At 43.2% G+C, this 19,793-nt stretch overlaps 1 protein-coding gene across 3 annotated transcripts in view; it reads right to left on the bottom strand.

Annotated features, from left to right (window-relative positions):
* The window catches only part of CLNK (cytokine dependent hematopoietic cell linker), a 154,859-nt gene that overhangs the window by 54,342 nt on the left and 80,724 nt on the right, over nt 1-19,793 (bottom strand). For 2 of the 3 annotated variants that reach the window (XM_008518825.2, XM_070613237.1), the window contains 4 exons: nt 18,302-18,330; nt 9,267-9,304; nt 5,185-5,326; nt 3,865-3,971 (listed from right to left, as the gene is read on the bottom strand). In XM_008518825.2, coding sequence (XP_008517047.1) covers nt 3,865-3,971; nt 5,185-5,326; nt 9,267-9,304; nt 18,302-18,330 — 316 coding nt within the window. Of the gene's footprint in view, nt 1-3,864; nt 3,972-5,184; nt 5,327-9,266; nt 9,305-14,516; nt 14,608-18,301; nt 18,331-19,793 lie in introns of all 3 variants that reach the window. The other variant, XM_070613236.1, reaches the window with a different exon arrangement.

Here is a 19,793-nt window from a genome sequence, read left to right as displayed (position 1 = left end):
TGATGTTCAATGTCCACTTCTTTTCCTCCTCAGAACATTGAACTATGGTATTTATGTCTGGAAAGGGCATGGCTCTTCTGCTGGTCAATCTAGTTAAGGATTGAGTGTGGTTTGGATTTGTTGTTGCCATGGCTTCCTTCATTGCACCATCAGCTTCCAATTCCTCCAGAGTTACCCTGGGGAGGCTGCGGTGCTGGAAGGTTTTTCAATGTTCTTGGTGCACCCTCAGCTTTCAGCCTTCCCTGTGTGTCTTCCCCACAGAGGGAGTGTCTCCTAATGCTCTTGCCCAACTCCCATTGCTAGCCTGGTCATGGGGGCAGGAGAGGTTCTCTGTTGTCTCTGTCTTAAGTGGGCCTGCAGGGTCTTAGGGAAGGGGCTTCCTCAGTATTCCTGTTCTTTTTCCCTTTGGTGGCCAAATTACATTGGATCCATTTGGATTCAGTTGGCTCTTTTGCAGGAGAGCATTTCTTTGCATTGCATCTCCCCCAGCATAGGTGCCCTCTGATAGTATTAGTACAGAATCCTGGGCCCAGGAATATTTCCTGCCCCTGTCCTGGAGCTACTCCCATTTTCTATCAAATATTTATTAGTGTCTATTATATTCCTGTATCAATGCTAGTTTATGAACAAAGAGGAGTAAGAGCTTGGATTCTAAAGGATGACTTGGACATGCATGCGGGTCTGAGTTTACAACATATTATAACACACTATGACACAGGCTTAATTATAACACAGGTTTCTCAAGCTCAGCGCCACTGAGAGCTGGGGCCAGATAATTCCTTGCTGTGAGGGGCTGCCCTGTACGTGGCAGGATGCTTGGCAGCATCCCTGTCCTCCTCCCACTAGATGTCAGCAGCAGTCCTCCAGTCCTGACAACCAAAAATGTCTCCAGACATTGCCAAATGTCCCCTAGAGAACCACTGATTGCAGCACAATGTGTTACAGGTGTCAGACTGCTTCACATGGCTTCCTCCAGAAGGCTTCTCGGAAGCCTCCGGCTGGGCCAAGTGATGCAGCCCAATGCTCTGTGCACCCTGGGCTCACCTCTGTCCCAGCACTTCCTGTTACATCCAACTGCCTTTTGGGCCACTGCCTCCTCTGTTACACTGTGGGCACTGGCTTGTTTTTATCCCCGTTGTTGAGCACAGTGCTTGATATACAGTAAGTGCTCAGTAAGTGGAAAGATGGGTGGTGGTTTAGTGGTTTAAGATAGTTGTAACCAACTTAAAGAGTCCAGATAAGAACTGGCCTCTGTAAGGATTATTGAAGCTCCATTTCACAGATAGTTTAATCTCAGCATAAATAATAACTAATAAGAATTAACTCCTGAGAATGAGGTCATAATGAAAAATGTAATCTATTTACTGTAAAAACTTGGTTATTCAAACATTGATTATAAAAGCAAAACTTCCTCTGAATCTGAATTGAGGCCAAGTCCTTATTTAACTCTTCAGACAACTTCCCTCCTGGCCAAAATTGTGTCCTGCCTCCTACATCCTTATTCTCCTGTCATATCACTCCACTTCATATGTTGAGACTATAGTCCTACTTGCAAAGTGATCTAGCTAAAGGAAGGAATTTGCTTGTAACAGAGAGCTACAAAAATAATATGAAGAGAATATGAAGGAGCAAGAATGGAAGCTTAAATTCTGTCGGAGTTGTTTTACAAAAGCAAATGAGAATTATCTTTCTTAAAATAATTCTTCTCATGAAGGCTGACTTCCATGTAAAGAGGGATTGTCAGAGATTTCTAGGGAAAGGAAAGCCTCACTTTTCAGGTCAGCATTCTCCGCTCCTTTATAACCAGACCAGAACTTGTGTCTTCAGCCACTGGCCCAGTCATGCTAAAGTTCCTACTGTTCCCTGCATAGGCTCTATGCCACAGTGATGAGAGTCCTCAAATGTTCTCTCCTCTGTCAAACAGCCCCTGTGGGGTGGCCCCAGTCATGGATCTTGGTGACAGTAGCAAATACTCACATGAGAACTTTGAAGGATAGATTGTAAGAGTTCCATGTGAACAGAAGTCGAACTGGGGAAAGACTGGGCCTCTTTTCCTATTAAACAGCTATTCATATTTCAAGATTCGGCTCAAATGACTGGGAGTTTGTTTGGTCATTTTCATCTATTTAACTAACATCTGCTGAGAACCTCTTCCATAAAGGCACTGTGCTCTGTGCTGGGGCTAAAATGGTCCCTGTTCTCCAGGAGATGTCATCGATTGACTGATTGCTTTGCGCCAGGCACGTTGCTCCGTATGTATTATCATAAGAGCCATGAGATTTTGTAGCTAAGACAATAAAGGCTCAGAGAGGGTAAGTAACTGGCCCAAAGGGACAGAGATCACAAAGTTGGAGCTATTAAAATGGGGATTATAATGCTCATCTTGTGATGTTATTTTAAGGATTAAATGTCATTCATTCATTCTCATCTTTATTCAGAAAAACTTTCCTCGACTGTCCTTACTGTACTTTAATGATTATTTTTTCAAAGCAGATATCTATTATCTATTTATTACTGATCTCCTCCCACTGGTATGCAAGTTTCATGAGAGCAGGGCCTTGGTTGTCTGCCGATGCGTGCCAGAGCCCATAATTGTGTCTGGTCCATGGCAGGCACTCAACACATATTTCTTGAATGAATTTGTTGAGTGAAAGATTGAAGTGTTCAAGTTGGTGCCTGTGTAAAGAGGAAGTGTTCAATATTTCATCCTCATCTTGCTCTCCCGGTGTCTATTAGATATGTTCTGTGTGAACGACATTGCTTGGTAAAACTCGTAGTTTCCCTTTCTTGTCAATATTAACAGAAGATCAAGTTAAATAGATAAACAATGTGAACAGATAATGCAAGAGGAAGGACGTGCTATAAGTATTCAAAAGCATATTCACATTCACTAATAAATGTGGTACAAATTAAAAAAAACAGTGAAATCCCTTTAAAAAATATGATTAATAAAGTAATAGCCAGTTTTGGTGAAAGTTCTATGAGGTGGACATTCCGATAGAGGGTTTGAATTCCCATAGAGGGTAAATTGAAATGATCTTTCAGGAAAGACATTTCATAATATTTACCAACTTAATGGCTAAGTAAAATAATTAAAAATCCCATAATAGGGTATGATATGCCTGTAAAGACTATGCTTGACTATCACATGGGAAATTGTTTTATAGCCAGAACTTAAAATGAAAAGAAAAGAAGGCCAGGCATATACTATACGATAGGGACTCCTTTGCATGAAATATATCTGCATAGAAAATATTGACATGAAATGCACCAAAACATTATGACTGAGAACCCTGCAACCCCAGGGGTGATTAACTTGTATTTTAGGCATTTATGAATTAAGAAAATGAAACGTTAGCAAAGTGTTATTAAAAATAAAATTCTATATGTGTGGTTAGAGCGTTTGCATTTACAAGATATTTTCGTAAGATTATCTTTTGTAGTCTCCAAACAGCCTTTTGAAATCAGCATGGTGTGGATTTTTATTCCTGTTTTGTAGCTGAGGTTACAAAGAAGCTCAGAAGGCTGTGTGATTTACTTATTACCACCTAGTTAGCAGTTGGCAATGTTGGACCTAGAATCTGGGCAAAATGATATATTATTATCGAAAAGATTTGAGTTCAAATTCTGCTTCCGGAGAACGGGATGAGCATCAGATGAGACGCATGTAAAAATCCTTAGCCTGTTGCATGGCTCACAGAAAATCTTTAACAAGTGTTAGTTGTCCTCCCTTCTAGGTGCTTATTCCACAGGACTATGATCCCATCAGGCATGAGATGCCTCGGGAATGAGAGATGGGGAAGCTCCTGGCTGTTTGGAAGTATCTTACACATGCTTGGTTTGCAGGATCAAGCCTTTACTCACTTCTTCCGGCCTCATCCGCATGTTCCAGGTTTGCTCCTCTGTGGGGATAGAGGTCTTGGCATCTGAGGAAAGGGCAGTGTCCATCACTCCCTTGAAATAGCGTGTGTCTGTGAAAAGAGAAAAATTTAAAGTCATACCTTATGTGGACTCAGCATCTTACAATTTACCAAATATTTGCACATCTACAAACTCATTGATTCATCACAACGTAGGTATGAGACAAGCAGGTCTACTTCCACTTAGCAGATGAGGAAACTGAGTCTCAAGCAGGAGAAATTACCCATCTTGGTCCATCCACATAAATGCCAAGGTCTGAACTTGAGCATCCGTCATTTCCTCAGTCACCTGGGAAATTCCACTCATCCTCAAGGCTTGGGCCTTGTCACATCCTTTGAAAATCGTCCCATATCCCACCCACCTGCACCCCACCCCTGGCTTTCCTTTCTGCATTATACACTTACCCTAGTCTATCACGTTTATCTGTTAATCTGTCTGTTTCCTCCTCTAGATTGTGACCCTCCTGAGAACACAGATTATGCTTTGTTCATCTTTCTGTCACTTGATCAATCCTAACATGGAACTGGCACAGAGTAGATACTCAGAAAATGCTTGTTGAGTGAATGAACAAAGGAATACCATTGTTATTTCCAAAGTGATTCCCTCAGAGGAACTTCTATAGATTCATTCCAGACCCTCAGAAATCACAAAGGCTTCCTGTTCTCCCTTACAGCAGTGTGCTACATCTAAGGTTCAGAGAATTGCTGAAGCTGCCCCATGCCCCCCAGTTAGAAAGAAAGAAAGGTGGTCAGGAAAGTAGGTCTTCCTTACTCTTAAAAAGTTTGGCTTTTCTGGCATTCCTAGTGCCACTTGCAAAACGAATCAACCAAGTTAGAAAGTCTTCCTTTCACTCTACTCCTCACAACGAGAAGTCCATCTGAACATTTCCCGTGTTGACCACCTCCCTGCCTGTCCACCCTCTGCCATGCTCCTCAGTCATCCCCAGGACTCAGGAAGAACATCGTGATAACAACAGCCAACAGTTCTAGAGCTCTGACTCTGCACCAAGCGCTCTGGTGAGAACTCCACATGCATCGTATGTGTAATCTTCAAAAGAACTCTCTGGGGTTAGTTCTGTTATTATGAACCCTATTTTCAGATAGAGAAAGTGATTTTTAGAGACTTGCTCAAGGTCATACAGCTAGTAAGTCATGGAGGCAGGATTTTAACCTAGAGTTATTTAATTCAGAATCTGCAGCTTTAATTACTATGCAATATTGTAGCATGGGCATGCATTTTCAGATTTTAGGTCCAAAATGTTACCTGCATATTCAGATTCCTTTATAGGCCTTGCTGGTAAAATTTTCATCGATTGCCACGCCTCTACCACATGACATTCAGGGTCTTCATAGTCATCATCATCATGGCCTTTTGTTCCATCCAGGACTGCAGCAAAGTTCTTTTCCTAAGCAAAAGGGAGCATTTGAGTGAGTCAAAGGAAAGTATAATGGAGATAAAGATTACAGACTACAGTGCTAGCTAGGGGGTGATCTGGATTCTCTTAGCTGAGGGTTAAAGATTTAAGAGTCTGGCATCTGGGACAGTTAAATTCTTGTAGTAGAACTCTAGGGGCTGAGTGGTTAAGTTCACATGCTCCGGTTCAGCAGCCCAGGGTTTCACTGGTTCTGATCCTGGGCACAGACATGGCACTGCTTATCGGGGCCACACGGAGGTGGTGTCCCACATGCCACAACTAGAAGGACCCACAACTAAAATATACAGCTATGTACTTGGGGGGATTTGGGGAGAAAAAAGCAGGAAAAAAAAGAATTCTAAAGATATCCCCAAATATTCCCATCCTTGGTTATTTAATTAAATAATAATCTAAGTGCTGCTGTGAAGGGATATTGCAGATGTAATTAACACCACTAATTAGCTATCTTTAAAATAGGGAGATTATCCTGGATTACCTGGGTGGACCGAGTGCAATCACATGAGCCCTTAAAAGCAGAAAAAGGATCTATTTGCAGATGACGTGATCTTGTATATAGAAAGTCCCAAGGAACCACTAAAAAATTGTTAGAACTAATGAACGATTAAGCAAGGTGTCAGGACACATGATCAATATAAGAATTTAAGTTGTATTTCTATATATCAGTAATGAGCTTTGAGTCAGAACACTGGGAATGGCAGGGTTGGGTACTAGCCTACAATAGATGTAATTGTCATCACAGAAATTCTGGAATCTGCACCCATTCATCGTGCTATGTTTAAGCAGGGACCTTACTCTTGATGATCTCTATACAGAAAGATCCCTCGTCTATCATACAAAGCCACCAAGGGATTCTTTTTCCTTCCTGGGTCTCAAAATGCTCCCCTCTTCCCTGGTTTATAGAAATAGTTTTGGTCTTCATTTGGGATTGAGAGAGGATCCAAGTGCCACCATGTAATTTAGTTTAATAAGTGCTGGCATTTTGAAGGATCTAAGCAGAGTGTCAAGAGCTCAAAAGAAGGAGATAGAGACATCTTTTCTGTGTTTTGTACTGTCTCTTTTGAACACCAACCATGCCATGAGGGTGGCTTCACGGTTCCACTGTTGGGCTGTGAGGGGCTGACAACTGGAGAAGACTGTGGAACATACATTCTAGAAAATCTTTAACGTCTTAAAGTTTCTGCTAGATTGCAGATGGCCATGGCTATGAAAAACAGGTTCAGTTACAAGAGATTTTCATGTACATTTCACAATTGACTATTATTGTAATAATAACTACTGTTAAAGAAAGTCGGAGATATGGGAAGGCCACTCATCATGGATTCCTATCCTGCTCTTAAAGCCCCTCGAGCATTTGTTACATATGTATATGTGCTGAGTGCTTTTTGCACTTTATTTCATTGCACGAGCAGAAAAATCTACGAGGTGATTTTACTGTAGTGGAGGGACCTGGAATTAGACAGGCTTGCATTTAAACTCTAGCTCTGCAGCATTCTAGCTTCTGATGTATTTGGGCAAGTTACTTACCAGCCCCAAGCCTGTAAGTGTGTGACTTTTTCTATCATCACTCCATCAAAGCAGTTTGGTAAAGGTGAAGACTAGCCACCCAACAAGTCCAGTTCCCAGGTAAAACTATAGCACAGGGGGACTTGCCATCCCCTATCTGGAAGGCCTTTTGTGCTCCACTTTGGCTCAAAGCAACTCTGCTCATTTGAAGCCAGGATGCAGGATGTTATTTACTAAGTCTGTGTTCTCCATGGGACAGAATAAAGAAGGAGAGGGGGCCCCCTGAAGACAGTAATTTTGACTTTCAATGTGCTATCCCTTGATTCCCACCCAAGAGCTCCCTCGGGAAAGCCAGGCTTGAGTCTTACATGAACTGAGGGATCAGTAAGTTATGAAGGGTAAGTTTATCAAATTCAGGGAGCTCAGGTGCAAGGCACCAAGGACCAACACAGTGACCCAGGAGTAGGAATAGAGTAGAAGGTGAGAGCTTGGTGACCCAAAGGAGAAAGGTTAAGTCCCTGAACACAAAGTTGGAGTAGGACCATTTGCATGGTTGCATTGATGCTGTGTCCCCAGCAACTGGGTATCAGAGCCGTGAAGCCCCTCACCCTTGATCTGTCTCAGGAGGTAAGCAGGGCTTGGACTGGGGGTTCCTCGATGGGAAATCAGGTGAGACTGGCCTGCTTGGGGGCAGCGTGGATCCTGGATGGAGTCACTCATCCTAGATCTAAACTGTGGGTCCACTTTATGACCTTAGGGAGGTTACTTAACCTCTCTGACTCAGATGCTCCATCTTTAAATTGGAGATGGCTAAACCTACCTTGTTTGGTTGTAGTCAGAGATTAATTGAGCAAAATGTATGTACAGGTTCTACTTAGGCATCTGCCATGACAGGAGCTCAGGACATGTTAGATCCCCTCCCTCTAGCTGACGATGCTGAGTATCAGCAGAACCAAGTACCCAGGGCAAAGCAAAGCTGCGGGGAGGTGAACTCCAGGGTGTTTCACAGTTGACCTGGCAAAGTGGGTGAAGGTGATGGAGCTGTTCTCCAGAACTGCACACAGAAGTGAGTTCTGAGCTGGAGCAGGGGCTTGGGACTCCTTGGGGATTTGACAGACGAACATTTATTGCAAGGGCCCCATTTATATGCTGTTATGGCAACCGCCAAGACTCCCCACAGCGCAGCCTCTCTGGGAAAGTCCTGGGCCTGCTGGAATAACTGGGAACGGGAGATGGAGCCCATCTTTCATCCAGTTGCCTTGCTAGACTTCCTGGGGGCAGGGCACAGAGGGAGCCCAGGCAGAAGAGCACGGCCACCCCAGGTCTGAAGAGAATCTACTCTAGGCCCTGAGAATCTTGCTCCCAGGACCGAATACAAATATTTGGTTTATTTCTTTCCAGAAAGAAACAGAGTTTTGCTTTAAATATAATGAGTTACATCTGTTTATCTATTAGCCTATCTATTATCTAGTTACTGTCAATCTCAGAGGTTCGTAACTAAAAGCCCAGTATTCTCTACCTGTAAATGTCCTAATTTATAAAATATTTAGTGATTGTGTGAGTGTGTGTGTGTGTGTGTGTGTGTTGTGTTCTGGGATGAGGATCCATAGCTTTAATTCAATTCTTAAAGAAGTCTTTCAAACAGTAAAGAACTAATGATTTTACAGGCAGATTCTATGTATGTATGTATGTATGTATGTATGTATCTATCGATCATCTATGGATATGTTAGTTAAAGCTTTAAATTATATACAGACGCAATTTAACAATAAAATTATTTATAATATTAGATATTTTAGTTCATGTTATAAATTTTAAATTTTCTTTAGTCATTAAAATTCTTTGTAAATATTATTAATGGCTTCAGATATGAGTATATCATAATATATTCAACTATTTTTCTATTTTGCATGATCCCAGTGTGTTGCCATTTAAAATATATTACTATAAAATATATATGAGTGTGTAATCCAAATTCTAGGTTACTTCCTTAGTTTAAATTCCCGACTACAGTATTATTGAGCCAAAGAAAATGGACATTTTTATATTGCCTAGTTAATATTTTGAGATTGGTTTCCAGAAAGTTTGTTCCAATTTGAAATTTCACCATGAGTGTTAGGAAGTGGTTTGCTCATCACACACTTGCCAGCACCCTGTGTTGGTGTTTTCACCTTATTCAATCCACACAATGGCCATGTGAGTTAATTTTTATCTCCATTGTATAGCTGAGGAATTGGAATACAGTTTTATACCCAAGAATTGAAATGCGGTTTTTCTCTGCCAGGAAATTACGCCATTTGAAAAAGGTTTTGTTCTGTTTTATTTTGTTTTTAGTTCACCAAGTACCTTGAAAAAAGCCACTGACTTTGTAAATATCAAGAGTGACAAACAAGTAAGGCAGACTTACGCAATGGAGAAGAGGCTTGTGAATAGTCCGGTACTGGCCTGCCAACAGAAACAGACCCAAATGTTACTGCAAAACATTAAAAAGACTAAACCCTTGTTTTTCCCCAGAAATCTTGCACTCATTTCAATTAATTTTTCTTGACTCTAATTGTTCAAAATGAAGTGCGTATTTCCATACTTCTCATTCTATCTGCTGCTCTTGCAAAACAGGGCAATAGAAAAAGAGGAAAGAAAATTAAATTCAACTAAGAAGGCTTGCTCTTTCTACAGCAGGTTAATATTCTCACCGAGAGAAAAACAATGTTAGAAGACCCCACCCCACATCAATTGTGCCCTGAGTCATGACTTAGCGACATCTCAGCCAATGAAGAGGTTTATTTTCCCCTCCCCTGTCCCCCTTCTGGCACACATGTTGCACTTGCAATCGTCTGTCCATACATCTGTCTCCTTGAACAGACTGTAAATATTTTGAGAGCAAGAGACATATCTGTTCATTCATTTATCCCTAGCTCCAGGCACAGGGCCCAATATTGACCATATGAGTATTTGACAGGTGTTGGCTGAATGAATATTGTTCGGTTGCGGGTTCTCAACACTCAGCTCCCTCATTTGAGCTTGTTTTATGAAAGACTGCCTGGAGGTCATCTAGTGCGCTCAGTGTTCGATGTCTTAAATTTTGCCCTCACATCACGCAAAACCACCAAAGAACTGCTCATGTCATCTGCAGGGGTTTTGCTTCTTCGGAGACTTAATTTTCCTAAATTGCCTTATAGCTTCATGCTGTTGGTTTGCATTGAGGAACATTATAAGTAGAAAATGTTCTTACTGCAGTCTCTTTATTAGCACATATGTGAGAAGTTTCTAGCAGGTCTCAGGACCAGAAGCTGCATGCTTTTTTGCAATTGGTTTGTTTTGATTTAATGGAAAACACCAGTCCTATGAGAGATCATATTTCCCTCCTCCTTTGGCTGCTAAGAACCTCAGGGCAAATTTCTGGCCTGACTCCAGGTAGTACAGAAGACCACGGTATGATGCTTCTACATCTTGGTCCAGTCTCATCATGTTCTTAAACTTTTGTCCTTTCACCCTTAATTCTCTTACAATACCAAAATATGAAATAAATACCTGTGAATTTGTGTGAGCATGCCTAAGTCTTTGGTAGAGGGTAATGTGTAAATTTCTGCAAGTTTGGCTCAGTGGAAACACACCTTGCTGGAGTTTTCCCAGGACCGCTGTGTGGGGAGGCATTGACTCTTTGAGATAATAAGCCAGGAGGAGCAGAATCCTGTCTGCACCTGCCACCAGTCCCAGCCCATCCTGATAGCTAACACTACCCTGACACTAATGGCACCTTCATGTCCAAGCACAGCCACACCCCTTCTGAGATCCCTAGCAGAGAAACCCACAGGTTTCCTTGCCTTTCAGAACAGCAATTTGTCCTCTGCCATGAATTGAGTTAAATTAATAAGGTCACCCATTAAGGACCAGCTGGCCTGGAAGGAGCAAATGATCACAGAATTATTGGGGTCTGCTCTGGCTCTCATGACTTCTGAAAGGAGCTCCACTGTCTAATGCAGGGTTCAGTAGAATTGCATTTTAGGAGATTGGCCTCATTGAATGTGGGCGTTATCCTGACAACCCCCGAGGAGCCAGGAGGTCTCCTCTTTCTCCGAAGGCCAGCATCTCAGCCTGAGACTCTGCTGGATTCCCCAAATATGCCTCATGCCACTTCTGGGGCTTTATGTTGACTCCACCGGGAGTCCCCACCTCTTCCCCCCGCCCCTACTCCCATTTTGCTTTCCAAAATGCTCAGTGTCCTTTGAGACTGTCCTGGGGCATCCACCTCTGACCACTCCAGGCTGCTTTAACATCACTGAGGTGTCAGAGCGCTCATTTTCTGTCACGCTCCCGGCAACACTGAAATAAAAATAGGCAGCATCTGATTACTTCTTTGTTGTGTACGTACACTGCCCGTCTTCAGGGAAAGAATTGTCTTTTATCTCTGTCTCCCACAGTGCCTATCTGTGTTATTAACAATGCAGAGTTTTGGAAATGTAATTTAAAAGCCTAGTTTTACAACTGTAAATCAGTGCATGTCACTCATGGCCCCCAAAGTACAGTCCAGATTCCCTTCTGTGGTCCCCAGAGTCCAGAACAGCCTGGCTCCTGCCTGCTCTCTGCTCTCATCTCTTTACAGCTTCCTCCTCACCTCTGAACTCTGGCCACATCAGCATCTTTTCAAGACTCTCCTTCTACCTCAGAAACTTTGCATGCACTGTCCCTCAGTCCAGAATGTTCTTTCCTCAGTTCTGCCCATGCCTGGGTCATTTCTTCCATCAAATCCTATCTTAAATGTCATTTCCCCCAGGAGAAAGTCCCTGACCATCAATTTCAGGTAAAACTTAAGGAGCACCTCTCTGGCCCTGGTCCTCACTATCTCAAGCACCTGGCATGGCAGTGAGAATGCTGTGTGTTCAGGAAACCCCATTTCCTCTTCCTGCGGGCACTTGACTGGTATACATTTCCCAGCATCCCTTGCACTGGGCAGCCATGGCATGGCACTATGGTTGCTGGGACCAGGCAGGGGTGATAGACTCCACTCCAAGCTGGCTCACTTGACCCTCCAGGCTCTCATTCTTGCCTCAGTGGCTGGCCAGAGACAGAGGACCCCAAGACCCTGAGGGATAATGGAAGCCACTGGGTAAAGGAGAGTGAATCCTGAATGAGTGTTTGGAAAAAGACCTCCTTCAGTCCTCATTGGATTGTGATGTGGGCAAGAAATAAACCTTTATTTCATTAAACTACCAACATTTGTAGTTTATGCGTTATCGATGTTAGCTCTCCTGATTAATACACCCTTTTTAGTTTCTCCGCAGCGTGTAGGAACAAAGCAAGCCAATAAATATATTATGTAGTTACAGGCTGTGGTGCCTGCCTCCCCCAAGGCAAGGGTGAGATTTCAGGCTCTTTTTCACTCCTGTAACCCAGTGCCTGGTAAGTGCACAATAAATGAACAGTCAGCTGTGAAATATAGTGAGGGGTGTGGTGGAAACACCCCAGAAATGGGAACCAGCAATAGAACTTCAAGTAGAATCTGATCTCTTTCCTTGCTGAGTGAACTTGGGCTTGACACACCTTCTTTCTGGGCCCCTGATTCCCACCAAAGTGGCACCCCCAAACTCTTCCAGGTCTCTGAGTCTCTCTGGACCTGAAGGATAGGTTGGCTTCTCAGAGAGAGCCATTTTCTAGAAAGATGAAGGTCGTTGCACAGTAGATTTTCATACCACCATCCTGGAAGTCATGCCCACGTGTGTCTGTGGAGGGTCCTTCATCACCCACTAACAGCAGACAGCTCCAGGGAACAACTGGCTTCTACGTGCCCCTCAAGGAAGCATCTTTTTACAAAAGACAACATTCCCTTGGAAGTTATTTTTAAGATGGAAGTGAAGATGAATATGTGTCATATGAAGCTCGGGGGTTTCCTGACTGGCAGAAAGCAATTACTCCAGTCTTTGGCCCTCAACTTGTACACCTCATGCCCACAGAGGTATGACAAAGGCGTGTGCCCAATGCCATCCAGTTAAGATCTCCTGACCATTTGCATCTTGGGTGCCTAAAAAAACAGAAAAACAAATCCTGGGCCCCAGCACAAGCAAATTACTTTCTACCCAAGCTCCTATGGTGCTATCTGTTCACACTGAAGTCTGAGGACCACTGACTTAGGAGCGCCAGCTCCCTTCCAATGGGAGATGGGCCATGTAAGCTAAATAAAGTAAGACAGAGAGACTCGCAGACTATCTTTACTTGTAAACACTTCTATGAACTAAGCCCCTGGAGGCTCAAGGCTGGTGTCTTATCTACACCACTTTCAGTACCTTTACAGGGACAGTGTAGCTGCCAAGCCGCCAAATTCTGTTGCCCTGGGGTAGTCACATTTAAAGGAAATCATGGGCTGAAACAACTCCCAAAGGGTCCCAGAAGAGAATATGCTTATCTGGTGTGAGAAGAGAAGTTGAAGCATGAAGGCTTCAGGGTTTTAGAACTTTCTATTTCTCTAGGAAGTGAAGTCAGTTAGCTGGCCTTTCACAGGATTACATTCCCAAGCCAGACAGGTTCCCCAAGCAAAACCAGCTTCTGTTTTCATTTCAGTCTCGAGGTTTTGGAGGGATTGGGGAGGAAGAGAGTGGTATGGTGAGTGTTAGGGTTGGCTCCAACTCCGGAGGCTACCAGCTGGACTTACTCATCAATATGTGGCCAAAAGCGACAGGCCAGTGGATTCTCACTACTGAGCACTAAGTACTGTGAGGCAGAGGCAGCTGTGTGTCTCCCCATATCCAGGTTCCCTTTCTTCTCAGTGCTACAACCCTCGATGGTTAGCTGGGTGCATGACCTCCTTGAGCAAGCACTTCCGACACATCCTAATATTCCTTGCAGCTGCACGTGGCCATGAGTCCAAGTCTGGTAGAAGGAAGAGGTGGAAAATCAACTAACAATTTCCAGGAAACTTTCTGAAGAGAAACTGTGCACCGTTTCTTCCTTCTTTTTCTTCCCTTCCTCTCTCACACTGCCTGGAGCACAGATATGGCTATTTTAGGCAATGGGATTGAGGCCAATACAAGAGAGGGAGCGAGACAGGAGGAGCAGTGTCTCTGAGGACTTGGAGGAACAGAGCTGCCAAACAGCCTTGGACCGCTTACCTCTGGACTTGACTTACGTAAGAAGAAAATAAACCTCTGTCATGTTGAAGCCCCCATGATTTCTTTTTCTAAGTGTCTTTCAATCTTTAATGTTTTATCTCCTCCTTTTTGAGGTCTGCGTTGGAGTTCTCCAATAACGTAGGACAGCCTCTAATCAAAGGCGCGAACGTGTATTTCATGGCAGCTGAATGAGAAGGTCTAGGTTCAAACCCTAGCCGTGTCACTTTCTGGCCTTGTGACCTCAGGCAAGCTCCATCACGTATGAGCCTTGGTTAACTAACGGTAACTTGCAGAATGGGAATAATAGTGTCGATCCCAAACAGCTGTTGGAAGTTTGAAAAAAAACTTCCTGGCTCAGTGCCCCACTAACAAATTGCTGTGTTCTGTGTTTCATGTCTTTTCAAGTTCAACTTTATGACCAAATCTTTTTCACTCAGTCAAGATCTTTAGTACTCTCTGCTTTCTGATCTCTATTAGGAACTTGCTCATTATTTAGCACTCATTTTGAAACAAAGCATGTGCCTTTTTCAACATTCAACTCTGTTGCCACGCACCTGCCGATTCTTCCCAAGGCTTCTTCAAGCTGAGGGCCCTTCCAGCCCTGAGGCTCAGGGATTCAGTGACCACCATCATCACGTTGAACCCCTAATTTTAAAGATGAAAACACTGAGGCCAAAAGTACTGTGATGGATGTGAGTTCTAGTCCACTGATTTCTTTCCAAATTAACTGACTTCTCTTGGGCTTCATTTACCTAATCTACACAGTGAGTGTAATAAAATAAGTACCCTACAGCTAAATTAGACAAGTTTATAGAATGGCTGGCACAAACGAGCTGCTTTCTTTCCATTTTCTCTCATTCTCACTCCTAGGTCTCACCGGAGTCATAAGAAAACCAGTATTCAAATTCTGGGTTCCACAGCTACAGCCCTGGGTTCTTTTATCTATGCTGGGTGGCCTTTCTCAATTTTCATCATTTAGGAACTAGAAGGTCTTTGGGGACAGAGGGCATCAATCTAACCTTCATCTCAATATGACGAGAAATAGGATAGTCCACACCCTTTCCCCTGTCAGGTTCCAAACTTTAGAAATCTTCAGTCTGGCGTCAATCCATGGTGTCAATCCAACGTAGGGAAAGGCAGGCATGAACTTCCTTACATTCCTTTTCACTATCTGAGTAGAGGATTATGATACCCAATAAGCCTTGACTATATCACTTATACTTGAAAAGAAGAGAAGGAAGAGGGAGGAAAGGAAGAAAGTAGGAAGGGAAAGAGAGAAAGAGACAGATAGAAATAGAGACAGATATAGACTATATCTATACACACACATATCTGTGTATGTATCAGTCTATCTATCATCTATCAGCTCTTTCATCTCACTGTTTTGGCCATGTCAGTTTTTTTCTCTGAACCGCGGTCTGCTGACCTAAAGATTATGAGCTGAAATTCCAAGTCACAAACAGTCCGAACTCACAGAAGCAGCTACATGGGAAACACTTATGGGGAGTCTGGAGAACAGGCTTACTGTGCTCACTGGCTGGCGCTCGGAAATTCCTTTCTCTTCTCTAGTCCTCAATTTCCTCATCTGTAAAGCCTGGCTTTAGAATCGCAGACTAGCTCAGTCTCCAGGACCTTTCATTTTCATTTTTTTAAAAATCTGTTTTCAAAGCTGGTTATACTATCTGTTACACTAAGAACTACCACAAACTGGTTGAATGAATGAAGGATGAATGAATGAATGGTAATAGTTAAGGCAGCTGCCTCCCATCCCATTTTCTGGATGACCTCCAGAAATTAAAATATTCAAATATTCGGAGACAGTTGTTGCTCAGAGAATTGACAGCAGCTTCTCGGTGGGGACAATCTTGATAGTTTCCTTTTTTCTTCTCTTTTTGCTTTAGCCAGTGATTCTCTGAAGACCATCCTAGAAATACCTGAATGCAATTACCTTGTTAAAGGCAAATCCTGGCTCGTGCTTATGAGAACTGGGTGAACTCCTTTTCCCAGCAATTCCACTGTCAACTTTTCAATTTGTTTCTGTCCACCAATTTCCCAACGTCTTGGGGACAACCAGCCTCTGCTAAACTAAAAGCAGGTATTGCAATATCTAGAAATGGCCAGCAGGGGGCATTGGATGTTCGTACATTCCATACCTGCATTTCCTCCCTCTGGTCCTAAAATATGTATTAATTTTGCTTTAAAAAGTGGGAAAGAGCAACCTTCAAGATCACTTTCCTTAGCAAGCCAAAAAACAAAATCAAAACAAAACAAGTGTTCCTGGACAACATGAAATTTCTCGTCTGTTTAATTGAAAACAGCCAACATATATCTTAATTAGGGTTTTTATTGTGTATGGTGACCTTAGACAGAAGAAGTAGTCTCTAAATAGGGCTATCTTCTCCAATTTCACTCTTTATTCAGTGGAAGTAATATTTATTCAATGGAAAAACATGGCACTGGTTTCCATGTATCAGCCTCAGAGAAGGTGTTGGTATTGACAGATTGTCCAAGTTTGAATGTGAGTCTGTTTTCTCCAGGCCTGGAGTATCTTTTTTTTTTTTTTTGGTAAATTGCTTTTAGTGAACAAAAATACATGCTACTGTAGAAAAATTATAAGATACCGATAAGCAAAACAGAAGAGAATAAAAATCACTATAATGTCCCCATACAAAGACAACCACTATAAATATTTGATTATATCCAAATGACACACACACACACGATGTGGTCCATGTATACATGATCACACTGTGTGCACACTGCTTTCTTGCCTGTTCTTTCATAAAATAGCATACTATAACATATCCGTATCACTAAATATACTTTAACATCATCATTTTTAATGACTACGTAGTATTCTCTTATATGGATTCCTCACCATACTTTCAACTAATTCCATGGTGAAAAAATTGCAAACACTTAAAAGTATCTGGGACTGTTATAAATATCACTGTGATGAGCAGTCTCTTATGTAAACGGTTGTGCACACCCTTAATTATGTCAGTCCTGTTCTATTTTAATAGACTCTTGCAGTGGTTCATAAGCACCCACAGGCTGGGTGCTGTGGTTTGCTGCTAGGTATTTTTGGCAGGGTAGAGATTTGCGTGTGTATGGGCAGGCTTTGGCCACTGAATCTCAAATGACTTTTTTAGGGGTTTGATTTGTTTTCTTTTCCCTGCTTCTGTCTCTAAAATGTTGCTAATGAAATGGAATGCCCACCTGTCAGTTTTTTCTCTGCCTTAACGTAGGTGGAGAGCAAGGTGGAAGGGAGAGGAGAACAGGTTTATAATTCATCAACCACCGCCTCAGACTGGCAACTTCATTTTCAGGCACATCCCCTTTAGAATTTTCTACAGTCCCCCCAGGACTCTAAGCGGGTGGTAGGAAGGGCTGAGAGGCGGCAAGCGTATGGAGGGGGGTATATTTGAGACCAAAGACTCCAGCATAATTTGGAAGCATCTGCTTTGAGAGAATGCAACCCTTGTTAGGACCTGACAGGGAAGCTTCATAAAAACATGTTGTGTAAGAGGGATTAGAGCTGGGTGCTCGTTTCTGATTTAAGTTCACATTTGGTGATTTTGATCTTACTTTCTCCCACTTCTCCTCACTGCTGTGTGGAACGTGCCAAGGGCAGGCCTGTATTACAACATGTGCCATCATGAACCTCTTGAATTCGTTTGTTGATTACCTCACTCTCCACGATTCTATCACTTCTTTGCACACTTCCTCTCCTCTTTCTTTCTGTCTCATTCTAGTCATCATTTCTAGCTACTAGCTTTCTAGGAAATTCTATGGGACTTTCCTTGAAATAATAATGCTCCAAGATGAATAGTACATACTTTTAGTCAAACTTTAATGGGCTCCTATTGAGTGCCTAGTACCAGACACTAGTCTCTGAAAAGAGATGCAAGAGGAGCATGAAATGTGGTTTCTGATCCATTCATCCATTCAACACATATTTTTGGGGGAACCCATTACATAGAGTTTAGTTGAAGAAACACTAGTGAGTGGCCACAATACTGGCACTTAGGCAGACTTATACCCATTTTACAGGTGAAGGATCTCAGGCCCAAAGGGATCTGCTCTCCTTCCCAGGCTGCACAGCTAATAAGTGGAGAGCCAGGATTCCTACCCAGTCTGCCAGCTTCTGGAGCTTATAGAAGTCACAGACCAGGCTGCACCCTGGGACCAACCAGAGGGAAAGGCCATAGGTAGCGAATGCCATTTTGAATAGGCCAATAGTTTTATCAAAGAAAAAACGCAAAAGAATGGAAAGAAGAGTCTAACGGACCCACACTGACATTCCCACTGCTTGGGTGGCTGAGGTCCCCTGACTCACCTGTGGGACTGTTGACTCGAGGCCGTGACCTAGGGCAGGAAAGAGAATCGAGGTGAATGGCAGCTGCAGGCAGCTCAGAGACCTCCCCCAAGGAGTGGGCAGTCCTCAAAGGCTGTTTCACAGATCAACCTCTGGAAGGATTTTTTTAGGTTTGTATTGTTCTAGACCTAAAGTAACACCCCATTAGAGAGAATATAGAGAATAGAAACATGCGTGTAGAAGAAAATAACACCACAGGTAATATTTTGGCAAATCTCTTGTACATATGTGCATGTGTGTTTGAGGATGTATGTGTACATTTAAATATAGAGATGCACAAAAATGACAAAAGAATGTACAGGATCCTGGTGTTAAAAATACACTGGTATGTCTTTAATATTCAAAACCACAATATTGATTGGCTGTATGATTTTCGGAGGGGGCATTTAGGCTCTTGTTGGATTTTACTACTGCAAGCAGTGTTGCGATGCACATCTATGCTTGTGTTTTTAATCTAATCGCTGAATATTCCCACGGAGAGACTCCACCACATGCAGTGAAGGGGTCAGGTAAAGTGGGTCTTCTAAACCCCCACGGCACATCCCTCAGTGGCCTTCCGGATGGGTTGTGTCAATTTACATTCTAATCCACAGAGTGAGAAGTGACTATCTCGCGGTACGTCGCCACTGTTAAATCCATACTTTCAAACAACTTTGCCTCCCTGGGATTCGATTCTTTATTCTAACTGTTTCACTTCCTTGATGACTAGTCAGAGTGATTTTTTTTTTTCCAAGTGGTTTTGTACCATTTGCATTTTTTCTGTTTTATCTGCACACGTATTTGTCCATTTTCCAGCAAGGTCTTTGCAGAGCCACGATGTTTGCCCTTGGACAGTGTGCTTCTGGAAGCACTTTCCCCCAGATTTTGGGCAATGATCTGAAAAGCCCTGGGGCGAGGAAAAGCTCTGAAGGACGCTGTTTCTGCCAGCCGACTTGTTTGTGCCGTTGATAATCCCCGGTCCTTGGACGGCACCTTTCCTCCGAGGCTCTCAAAGTGCGTCACAGGAGCAATTAATTGAGCATCGCAACACAGCCGGGTGTAAATATTTATGAGGCTTCATTGGTGGCAGGGCACTGGGCGCAGAGCCGGGAGATGATAGTAACCTGGAGACCGCAGCCCACGGAGTCCAGCTTCCCGCTCACCCTCTGGCCCTCTGCCCTTTTGCATGCTCAAAATGACTCGTGAGGTAGCTATTATTGTCCCAAGGTTACAGATGAGGAAATGGGGGATTTGGAGGGCCCACCACATGCCCATTCCCACAGAGCGTGAGGGATTTGAGACCAGCCTGTCGGACCCCCAATTCCTCGCCGTCTGCCCCACCAGCCTTTGCCCCTAGCCAGCAGTGAGTCCTGCTCTGGAAGCATCGTGCAGCTGCATCTCCGAACCCTTGTGGTTGGTCTTGGTACCCTTTCAAGCTGCCCGAGATTCTGCAGAAATTAACAGTCAATCAGGC

Source organism: Equus przewalskii, chromosome 3 (genome assembly GCF_037783145.1).
Source record: "Equus przewalskii isolate Varuska chromosome 3, EquPr2, whole genome shotgun sequence".
In the NCBI taxonomy this organism is placed as follows: domain Eukaryota; kingdom Metazoa; phylum Chordata; class Mammalia; order Perissodactyla; family Equidae; genus Equus; species Equus przewalskii.
The sequence above is the reverse complement of the archived record's forward strand: the minus strand, read 5'-3'. Positions and strand labels throughout refer to the sequence as shown.